Raw genomic sequence first — 12239 nt, forward strand, 5'->3', positions numbered from 1 at the left:
GGACACACAGAAAGAGAGAGGGAAAGAAAGAAAGAAAGAGGAAGGAGGGGTACAAGTAGCCCGGTCTCATAAGACCCCTTTCAGGGGCCTCTGCGCTGTCTGCATACATGACCTGTGCCGAGTGTCCACAGCATTTGCTTTGAACCTGGCCAGAGGAAGCGGCCATTTTAAGAAATGTCGAAATACAAGCAACACTTGGCTGAAACAAGCACATACTCGTTACATTATTATGGGTTGCTCCGTGATCACTTAACAGATGAGCTTTATGTTTGTGTGGCTTTATTATGATCTGGCGCAAGACTAATCAGCGTTTAAAAACTCAAATTAGACAATTTCTAATTTGAAAAATTATAAATAAGTAAAGAGAAGATTGTTGTGCTTGTTTTGGAAACTAAATAACACGGCCTGCCAAGGAATTCTAAACATAAATATAACCTCGGAGGAATTACTATAAAAAGCTCCAAAACACATGTACAACAAATATAATAAAGTAATAATAAATATTCAAAGTGCATAAATATTTTTTTCACAGAGTCACTATGAATTCAGAACTAATGTTATTCTACACAGGATTTCATTTGATCATCTGCTATTGCTGTAAATGGAAGGAGTCTGAGCAAGCATTTTCAGTCGTGGTAATCCACAAATGTTGAATTGTGAGAACTTTGACTCCTCCTGTTTGTTGAATTTGTTTGTGTTTTGTTTTCTAAAAATATATCACACAAAAAATGGCCTGGAAATTACGCTATAACGCTAACAATGTTGGTTATTCTTCATTGATTTTGTTTTCTAAATGATTTTTTTCCAATCCTACTTCAACCATTCATAAAACTACAGCAAGCGTCGGTTAAATTTGTGTTGGGTTGTTGATTGTGAGTGCAAAATACTGCATTTCTGTAGACTCAATAGCACAATTGCCCAAGTCAATCTTGACCGTTTTCAGAAAAACAAGTTCAACAAACACTTGCCTCGATTTAACCCTAACCACCTACAGTGCCGAGAAACGAACAGATAAACAAAATTTAGCAAGCCCATTAGTATTTTATAATCAATTTTGTCACAGGAAGTTAAAAATTACTTTGGAAGTCACGCGATTGGGCTTTATATTTGTAATCATAAATATTCTATGTATATGTTTTGATGGCATGCTGAGGCATTACATACTTTTAACATTAGGGCGGCTCCGTGTTGCTCTGCACTTTATGAATGCAAATTAAAGTAGAATTACACATGTTTTTACATCCTCTAAATCACAGGTGTCAAACTCAAATCTGGCCCGCGACCTGATTTTATGTGGCCCATAAAGGGGAAATCATGTGTGTCAACTTCCTGTTCCTAACACATTTATTTCACTTTTAACAACATTGAGATCTGAGATATTGCCGTTCATTTGTTAGCAATACTCCCCCTTTAAAATAAATTGTTGAACAAACAATTACTTCCTGACTTCTGATTTCAAAACTCGCTAACCCATCAGTTTTGTTTCGGTACGCGGTAACGTCATAACGGCCCTCTGAGGGGAACCATAAGTATGATCTGGCCAATCCACAAAAATGAGTTTGACACCGCTGCTCTAAATGGATTGAAAAATGAGCTGGAGCGCATTTACAGACGGATCGTTATCAGCGCACGCTTTAGATTAGATGTGGTTCTACTGCGATCAACCACGCGATCATCAAATTCATTTACTTAAAAAGCACACACACAAGATCTGAGGTATGGCGGCGGTGGGTGGGGTGCTCCCCACCACGGCGCAGAGATGTTTTCGTCCAAGCAAGGTGGATAATCAGTCGCTTCTTGTGCGTGCGTAACGTGTTTACGTGGAGACAGTTGCGGGAGCGAGCGTGCGTGCGACGTGCGCGCGCGAGTCGCCATGGAAGGGCCTCGCCGCCGCACACGGCGGCCGCATCCTGCTGCTCCCACTTCGAACCCGTCCGAGCGGCCCACCCCAGGGAGGCCGCTAGACGCCTTCGCGAGGACAACAGACGGCGTGGGTGGGGGGGGCGTGGGTCTTTGGGCGGTAGTAAAGCTCGGAATGGTTACGCAGGAATAGCGATTATTGGCGCGCAGCCACGCGCAGGATAGTGGAAAAACAACATAACCATTTGCGCATGCGTCGTCCATATCGCCACAACACGCCTAATCGAGAAATACAAAATTGATGTAATAACAAACATTAAACGTATTCTAAAAATAGTTCTCAAAATCAGAATTGTATTTAATATGTTCTAATAGTTTTAAATAAAACAATTTTACATTTTTAAACACGCGTTGTTATTCTGTCAACGTGTATTTAGGTTTCAATTTTGTTAGGTAGCCAAATGATTCACAGTTTTTTTAATAGTTAATGTTTGACATGAACTTATTTTTCATGTTATTACATTATTTCGATTTTGTGTCAATACGTGACACGATGTAGTAAGATTATGTCACATTTTTAGCTGTTTGCAAATGAAATGTGAAAACTTAATACTAAGCACAAGAAAAAGCGTCTACTTACTTTCTCCCTTAATGAGTCCATGTTGGCATATGATGCAAACGATCCAAAGCACAAGTTGTGCTCCCAGTTCAAGCGTCCACCGCCTCATTTTGACCCGAGAACACGTCAAGCTAAAAAAAAAAACCAATGTGGACACCCAAAAAAATGTTTGTTAACCGGTCACTTTATTCAAGGGGTGCCCCCCTTCTGCCCGGTAATAAAATAAATACCCCCCCTGGCCTGGGTTCGGGGCGTGTTCCCTAAAAACGGTGGTCTTCGCTTGTGGCGACACACGTTTGTGTCGAAATGTTCATTTTCCATATGTGAAGGCGACAGTCCACGCTCATGTGTTTTCGTCAAGATGTTGCAAATATCCAGCTGGGAGCCTTTAGTCGATTAATCGCAGGAAGCAAGGACAGTAGAGTCTTCCGAGATCAATATCTTCACGGGCGTAAAGAGCACTTTCCAGCGAGCTCGGTGCAAGAAAAATGTCCCTGGATCTGAATGGAGCCGCGACCATCCCGTGAACTCCTTCACCTCCGCCGAGGCAGCGGCAGGCAACACCGTAAAAATCGTCCAAAACGGTGCTGGGGGGGCGAGGGGGGGTCGCTCCAAAAAGGACAAACGTGGGAGCTAATTGTCACTAGTTTCACTTGAGGGAGGATGACGGCTAGGTTTAGCCTAAAGTGTGGAAAAGTCGGACCACGCTACTCGCTTCTTTTCCTCGGATTAGCCGATGGAAGGAAGGAAGGACGACGAAGAGGAGGAGGAAGAGGGGGGCTGTAGCTAAGGCTAGCTAGCTATTAGCTAGCCAGCTAATCCAAAACAAACCAGATTTCCGCGTCAGCGCCAGAGTTGAAATAGGAAAAACACACACACACACCAACGTCGAACTCGCGTTTCGTCTCCAACGCTGGACGAAGACGAAATTATCTTCACAAAGGGAAAATGTCTAGAAGAGAAAAAAACAACACGGATTAAATGTAAAAAGTTCCCGTTGGCGGCTGTGAGGTTCGTTGTGTCTCCGTCAGGTTGCCCCTCTTTCGATGTCTCCTTCTCTCGCCCAGTAAACAACTCCTGCCACTCACCCAGCTGGGCCAAAAGCGGAGGAAGTCCGCAAAACGCGGAACGGATCGCGTCGCCTCAATGTGGCCGAGCCGAAGTCCGGATCCGGAGTGTCTGAAAGAGAATGAAAAACAACGGCGGGCGCTCTTTGTCGAGAAAGCCCACGAATCTCCAAAAGTAGCTTTGTTCTTAAAAATGAGCAAAGTCGTTTGCAGTTTCGTGATGCGGATTAAAATTGAGGTCATATTTAATATTTAAAATGTGATTCACAACATCCTCACCAAAAAATATTGAAAATAAGTTTTAGATACAGTAAAAAGGTCTAAGTGACAAATTAAATGGCCAGCATAACAAACGAGCAGCAAAGCACTAGTTTAGTCTAAATGAAGCTCTTCAAATCACAGTTCATTGGCAACAAGATGTTGGCAAAGCACTGCGTTTGTAGAAATGAAGCTCCTCAACTGAATTTAACAGTTTTTTGGCACCAAAATGCCACAAGATGGTGGCAAAGCACTTATTTTGTCCAAATGAAGCTCCTCAACTGAATTCAACACAGTTTCTTAGCACTAAAATGCCACATGATGGTGGCAAAGCACTCATTTTGTCTAAATGAAGCTCCTCAACTGAATTCAACATATTTCCTTGGCACCAAGATGTCGAATGTGAATGACGAAACGTAAATATACAGGAGTTCACTGTATATCATATTTCCTTTTGGTACAAGTTTCTAGCCAGTTGTTGATGTCCTACTCGGTGGGAGAATAAAAGTAAAACAATATGCAAGTATCAAAAGTTGATCCTATTTTTTTCTGCTACTATTGCTTCTAGATTGTGGACAAAACAAAGTGTCAGTACAAACATTGCATGCCGCCTCAGCCTTGCAGCCAGGAAATGGAACACCTGCCCGCAGCCAGGAAGGCGCACACGGCGTTCCTTTCGATTTGCATAGCAAATATCAATTGTAATCAAACCTGTCCCAGCCAAGAAGCTTAAGTGCAGGCCAGAAAACCAAGTTGTTTCCTATCGGACACTCCGGCCCAATCTGGCCGCAGCTGAACCTGCATTGACGCAAGAATCCAAGTGAAAATATGAAAAGAGCATAGTAGGGGCGCTGTTTGTGTGCACGGATGGTTACACGCTGGCCTCGGCCCGCCAGGCGCTTGTGGAGCGGGGCTTGTTGTTTATCTGAGGAATGTTGTTACCCAGTGAACAGAGTAAATGAGGTCTTAGAGAGATTAAATGTCACGGGTCTGAAGGACTAAGGCCAATGGAATCTAGTCAAAACACGTCGCTTTGTGCTCGCCGTGCTGTCTGACGCCGGCGCTCAAATGCACACAGCTCTTCTTTGCAGGTAGTACTCCTTGCAATCAAACAGCTTTTAGCACATTCACCCGCCTGGAGCCATGCTCTCTTGGCGTACTACTGCTGCACGTTGATGTAGGTGGCTCTAAAAATAAATGCATTCAGATGAATGAATCGGAATTTCAACGCATGTAAACAAGCATCCGTGTTTTCACGGACAAGTCGTGAAGGAGGTCACGCGTAAATGTGTCCATGAAGGTTTCACTCCAGAGCCAGTGGCATTACAGAATAGTGCGCTAGTGGTTTGCATGTTTGGCTCACAGTAGAGAGGTTCTGGGATACAATCTCAGTTACAAACTCCCTGAGGACGTGTGCTATAGAAAATTAAATCTTTGTCCGGTATAGTCAATATAAATGATGTAAGCAGATTATGCAGGTGTACCTAATGGAGTGACCAAAGTGGAGCAAGCAAATGAACTAAAAATCATGTCCTCTTACTAACTATCTTTCACACATTTAAAATGTTGTTCAAACGTCCTCAATTGACTGAGAACATTTTTCTTGCCTCTGTCGCTTGTGTGCTAGCATGGAACGCTCAGCAACGAGGCAGAAAGCCGCCCGGACGCCTCAAAGGTGTCTATGAGCGTTAACGTGGGTGAGCTACACCATGAGGAGGTCATAAGTTTAAAGAGACAAAGTACTCCTGGATGACCCTCTTCAAGAGCCCCCCTATGATTGTGCTTTCCGCTTTGGGCTTTCCGCACACACGGACGACAGCTCGCTTCCTGCCATATAGTGAGCTGCCTCTACAATACATCGGCAGATCGCGAGAGATTGAATCAGCGAACATTGAAATAACAATGAACGTGAAATGATCTTCTTGTAATCCTTCTCGGTTCACGATGAGGTTAGCGCGTGTGTTATTTATTGGTTTTGACCCTTCAGTAAACTAATCACATTGTAGAATTTGACCTCTCACCCCACCGAAGCCTTAAAGATTAGTGACGTCGGTGTAATAGAGCTCGGCTAAAAGCCCCCTTCAAGGTAGGAAGTGTTCTGCTGTTTTGTCCTTCAAGGTCACGAAATGTCAAACAGGTTTATTTTTAAGATCTTATGTATAATATTGATCTGGATTAGGCAAAATATAAAGAAGGGATGTCTTCAATATTATTATTATGACGACATTCGCAGAATTTAAAAAATGCGTTTTGACAGTAACTGGGTGTCAAGTCTTCCGGACTGGAGTAAAATGTTCTGATGTCTTTTGGAGTAAATCCAGTCAGAAAATCAAGTCTACTGGAGAGAAAAGCGTGGATAAGCGTCTCCTGATCTGCTTGGAGAATGTACGTCTTCAGTGTGGTGTTGTTTGTTTTTCAGCTGCTTGTTTTTGTGATTGATATCATAGGATTGCTGAAATTCACGTCCGGTCCGAGTCGATCAGGACCCTAAGACTGCGGACTTGGGCTTTGATTTTTAAAAACAGTCACTCCAAGTGTTTATGAATAGCAGTTCTCTTTTCTTTATTGCCACAAACAGTTACCTCTGTTTTTTTTTTGTTAAGATGAAGGGAATTTGGGTTCATCCTGTTATTTTTATTCAAACAATGACACAAATTGTTGAATGAAGTGTTGTCATCAGAGGAAATTGAAAAAACAAAATGCATGTCTTCGGGCAAAGCTATGACAGCCAACATTGGCATCCTCAAGGATTTGACCCAAAGTATCAGAGTTTTTCCGCTTTTGTCACTTCCCGTTCTTGTCCAGTGCACTGATTTGCTATCTGACAGCCAATCACGGTGATCATTTGTCGCGACAGCCCGACCTGATTGGAAATGTTAAATCAGACGAACAACAACTTTACAACGTGGCGCTCTACACCAAACTGACTTTCCGACGTTGGATTGCTGTGTTGAGGCCTTCATCCTTCTCATCCTCCTTTTTTCTTCCTAACTGCCGTTTGTTCTTTCTCACCTGTACGAGGCCATGTACTAAAAGGCCAAGGGTTCACTTTTTATCACAAATATGGGCGCCGCACGGTCCAGCCGACTAGAACCTCAGCGTCCTTCCTCGCTTGGAGGATGTGACAGTGACAGCTTCATCCACGCATTGTCATCGCGACACATTGGAGGCGGCATGAATACACACCGTCAAGGTCAAGTCAAAGTCGTGGGTTCCTCGGAGGCGCTGACTCGGTCGGTGTGGAGGCAGCGGAAGGTAAACACGATGTACGTGTGCTGCATTACATCAAAGCCTTCGCCTCACATTGGGGACACGCTTGTTTGCTTGCTTCCTTCGGCACGCATGCACACGCACACGCTACAATGGGATTTTTATTTTTTTTTTGCATTAGGGGACAAGGTTGGCAGTGCCCCCCCGCCACACCCTCCAGAACTATAACATTCGAGGGGGGGGCGACTATGGCGACTTTTTTTGTAATGGTTAATTTTTCGGTTCGGCTTTATCTGGTTGCCGGCGCTTCCTGGACAACAACCCAACAACAAGAGAGGACAAAGACAGTTTCACGTGTATGTCAATTTTTATTTTGGTCATTTCTCACAGCACAACCTCAAACTTTTTACAAGGACAAACATGCTCAGTGACGCAGAAGACAATTTGGAACAATTCTTCTTTTCGCTTGCTTCCCTCGAGGCCGCGTAGTCGATACAGGAAACTGCGTTGTCAAGTACAAAGGCTGCACTGAGTCTGCGAAGCAAACAAGCAGCCTCACTATTGATCCGCGTGGCTCACGATATGATGGACTGCAGAACGTTACCGCAAGAATCCCCGACGTAGTTGACGTTTGCAAATTCATCTATCTGGGGGAAGTGAGGGAGCGGGGTACCTATCTTGTTATTTGATAAAAAAAAACATATTCTGAAATACCCAACAATACGCCCTGTGTAAATAGAAAAGTAGTACAGTAATCGCACAATGGAAGAATACTGAACTGATACATCGCGACTCAGAGACAAGTTTTGTATGTCAGCGAGGAGCTAAGTTTAGCCTGGGTGGTGAGGGAGAGTCTTAGCCACAAGTGCAAGTACATGCACACGTTTGCTGCCTTTTTGTAACAAGTTTATTCTTCTTTATGAAAAATAAAAGACATTTTTGTTAAGGAAAAAAATGCTTAAAAAAAACAATTAAACTATACTACATTTTATTTATTTAACTAAAACCAACATTAATTATTGTGAAAATGTCCATTGTTTTAGTCTTTGTCAATTAATATTATACATGAAATTCAAGGTTAATTTTTAAAGTATTTATTTTGGTATGTTTGTATAGAAGGCCAAAAAGTCATTTGAGAATTTTTGTTCACTTTATTACCAAAGAGTGGCTTTTTTTTTAGTTGCACGAAACAAATACCAATATATATTACAAAAATAAAACCAATACTAAAACCAATAGAAATTCAACTAAAAGGAACTCTGATGAAAAATCAAAAAACATTCCAATACCTAACAATAACAATAACAATAATACAAAACAATAATTGGCACTGAAAATAATTCATCTTCTTAGGTACCACTGTAGTATTTGCAAAATATGATAGATTATAAATTTAAAATATTATAGATTATAACTGTAAAGTCACTTGCGACCTTGGAGAACTTTTCCGTTTTTTTTTGTTTTTTTTTTAAACCAAAATGTAACACTTTTTTTTTTTTTTTTGCAATTGCTATGAATCATCCACCATCTGCTTGGCCTTGACATTCCATTTCAGCGGACAAAATATCAGGCAGACGAATGACGTTGAAGCTCCCCTTGAAAAAAAAAAAAAAAAAAAACCTTGGTCCCAAACATCCTCACAAATAACAGCCCAGGAGCCAAGGATGTGGCCCTTCTTATCAACACACACACACACACACCCACCAACCCAGAAGAGCTTCCCTTGCTTCCAAAATGGTCGTGCACCTGCACGAGAACATTTCGGAGACGGAGAAGATGTCTACTGGATCTGCGTTGGACGGGTACTCATGCACAAGCAGTTTAAAATTTCAAAACTATTTATTTCTTTACAGAACATCATGACGAGCACATCTAAAAATTATTTTAACACATGCAACAAGGCTTTAAAAAAATTTCTTTTTTTTTTACTCCGAACAATTCCTCTTCAGCATCGTCAATATTTTTAAACAAATGAAATGCCGACTCGACTCTATCAGATTTTTTTTTTTTTAATCAATTATGTTGACCAGCAGCGTTTGTCAAGCACGATTTATACACAGAGTAATAACTCATCAAATTTTGATAAAAAAAAATCTAAAAGAGTTTAGTAAATTCTATTTTATGTTTTTATTTTACATAGTTGGACCTTATTTAAAGAGAAAGTCAAGTCGAAAACTTACTTTTCAGTGATATGTTCTCTGAGCTCGCAGCATTTTGATTGTGATTGCATTTGTGGAATGTGAATTTGGCTGAAAAATTGTTTCTCAGGTAACGAGCGGCACGGCTCACCTGTTTTCAGGCTTTGGTCATGTGACGTTTGCAAGCTGAGCCTTTAGGCGCTGTGATCTTGTTTTCAGTCAACAGCTTGTAGCAGTACAAAACAAAATGACTGCCCACCTGAGATGGTTCGATTTGTCTTAATTCCTATTCTACAAATACAATATTAATCAGAATGCAGTTTTAGACGGGTGGCAGGCGCTTACAACATATTACCAGTATTGGAAATAATCTTTTTTGAATGCCTTCCCTGTGCTTTTGATTCTTTTAAAAAAAAAAAAAATATTTATGGTAATATTCTTTTTATTTAATTGATGCATGTTATGTTAAATTGTTCAATTTAGGAATTTAAAAAAATTTCCTCCCTTTTTTGAGAAGCAAATGTTTCTTTTTTTGTTGCAGGTTGATCAAGTTAAAAAAAATGCATTTGGTTTTTGTTGTCAGCGTCATTTTATTCTTTGGGTCATTTAAACCATTGTAAGTATTTGACGAGGATTCTTGCCATACTGTGACTTGGAATATATGTTTGTAATTTTTCTTGGACAACAATGTCCCATGACTCCTTTAAGGCCAAGTTGAAGGAAACATGAGCTTGTTTTGCCAGCATGAAGCCCTAAAGCCTGGGGGAGGACCCCATCCTCCCACCCTCCCCATCCCACCGGGAGGTCCCCAATCACTACAAGGTGAAGGAGCAAAAAAAAAGTACAAACTTAAAACCTCTCAGCAGTGCTCCATGAGCTCCTCGCAACAAACATGGCACCTCTCTGGAGACTTTTTGAGCTGCACAAATCGTCGTGGCTGACAAAAAGGTACAGCGCATTAACCCTTGCGTTGACAACGGGCCGAGAAGGCATCGTAGAGAGGTGGTGGGAGTGATACGTGTACACTTTGGTAATACACAATTACCTTACTCTCGAAAGGAGAAGCAGCTCAGTTAACGGAATGGATGGATTGAGGACAAGTTCTTCCATAATACGCTCGCATCATGGCAGCCATTCTAACGAAGATGCCGCAGTTAACGACACAGCCAGCGCTGCCACAACATCTGCAATGAGCCCTCATTTGGGTGCAACGGTTAAGGAAGAGACACAGACAGAGAATGCAATCACACACGCAGAGCGTCTGGCACACTCGGAGGTGGCTTCGTGTTGTGGGAAAGCGTAACGGTGACATGGAAACAAAAACAGCACCTGTGGAGATGAGAGATGACAGCTGACGTCTCGCCACCAACGTTTGGAATCTTCAAATGTGTAACTTCAGCGCGAGGCATTGGCTGCTTGTTCGGCTCAAAGGTACCTCATCACTCCTTGGGATGCTGACTGACATGTCCGCAGCAATTCGCCGATTTTGCAGATGAGCAGAATTGAAACCTACAGCGCTCTGATTTATTTCAATTTTTTGAACGCCAGCGGGTCTCGGACCAACAAGCCACGGTTCTCAAGCCAAGTCGTTGGAAGATGACCCACCATTGCAGAGCGTTCACATGCTCATGGGCACCTCGGCAGCGCTCTCTCGCTATTCCTTCTGGTCCCTAAGCCAAGTCCTTACGGGAGAGGAACTACGACCGTTATGTGTGTGTGTGTGTGCTTGCACATTAACTGCAGGTTTTTATAAGCCCATTGGCTCATTAACATTATATGAGTGAAACTTTAATGAAATCAGTTGAAATGAAAACAGACCCTCGAGTACTGTGCTCTTTGTGTAAAGTATTTGTAACTGTGGGGCAACAAACCCACAGTCTGTCGGAATCCTAAAACCTGACTGAGTCGGAGGCCAAAAGCTAAATTAAAACGACGCGCTCGCCCTCGCTCGCTTAATAATGTGACGCCGGATTCAATGTATTCGATTGGATTCAAAAGGCGCGCACGGTCCACACGGAGGTGTTAAAGGCGAAGCAGCCTTGAATAGAAAAAAGAAGTTGTGTGATACATGATGACTAAGGCGTTCTCGGCAGCCATTAAAAGGATGCGAAGCTGTCGCGCTCGGATTGGATTTCGTTGCTGCGGATTCGGAGCAGTCAATGTTGCAGGCCGTGAGTTTATATTTAAACAATGCCATCCTCTCACTTACTAAATAACGCTCGGCTATTCGACACCAACCGAGTTAAGTAAGGTTATCGTCCAATAAGGCGGCTCTGGATATTGACGACTACAAATTCACGAAAGGCAACTTGTTCGTCTGGACTAAGGAAAGAGAGACAAAAATATTTCAGCAAAAATGTTAAGAATAAAGTCAGAAATAAATTTTAAAAAATGTTGTGAGGATTAAATAATTGTAATACCATGACGAAAAAAAGGACGAGAATAAAAGTTAAACTTTAAAATTCAACATAAAAGCTGTACAATTAGAAAAAAATGGAACTGAATTGAAATGACAGAAATGTGTCATGTTGCGAGACTGGAGTCGCCAAAGATGTCAATTTTGCTGCTATGAACGTTTGTGCAAGAAAATTGTTTTATTCGTGACGTAGGATTGGTAGTTTGGATTACTCCCATGAAATAATTGCAATATGAAAAAAATACGGCCAGAAATAAATTAATTTCTTAATGACAGATTTTGATTTGATGTTGAAAACAAAAAAATTATATGACATTTTCAAAAATGGTGAGAAGAATCAAAGTTGGAATGAAAGAAAAATGTCAATCTTGCAGGGAAAAGTTTTTTTTTTTTGGTTTTGAAACCTTTGTCTCTCTTCAGAGACAAAAATAATATTCTTTGAATTTCCTGATTCAAATGTTCCACATTTATTCCAGGCATAGATTGTTTCTATTTTTAAACATTTATTTTAAAATCAATAATAACGAGATTGTAATCTCACCAGAAAAATGTGAAAATAAAAAAAAAAAATTAATTGAACTTTGGGGAAAAAAGAATACATTTGTCATTTTATAATTAAATGAGTTTATATTTGTCCTAATATGAATTGAGTCTTGTAATCGTTTGTCTTA

General features: G+C 41.3%; 1 protein-coding gene across 1 annotated transcript in view; it reads right to left on the reverse strand.

Annotated features, from left to right (window-relative positions):
- The window catches only part of insrb (insulin receptor b), a 59461-nt gene extending 55916 nt beyond the window's left edge, over positions 1-3545 (reverse strand). The window contains exon 1 of the mRNA XM_088314207.1: positions 2501-3545. Within this exon, the coding sequence (XP_088170333.1) occupies positions 2501-2588 (88 nt within the window). The 5' untranslated portion in view covers positions 2589-3545. The remainder of the gene's footprint in view (positions 1-2500) is intronic.
- Positions 3546-12239: the final 8694 nt, after the last annotated feature.

This window comes from Idiotropiscis lumnitzeri, chromosome 13 (genome assembly GCF_059441095.1).
Source record: "Idiotropiscis lumnitzeri isolate Australia: NSW breed Sydney's pygmy pipehorse chromosome 13, RoL_Ilum_1.0, whole genome shotgun sequence".
In the NCBI taxonomy this organism is placed as follows: Eukaryota; Metazoa; Chordata; class Actinopteri; order Syngnathiformes; family Syngnathidae; genus Idiotropiscis; species Idiotropiscis lumnitzeri.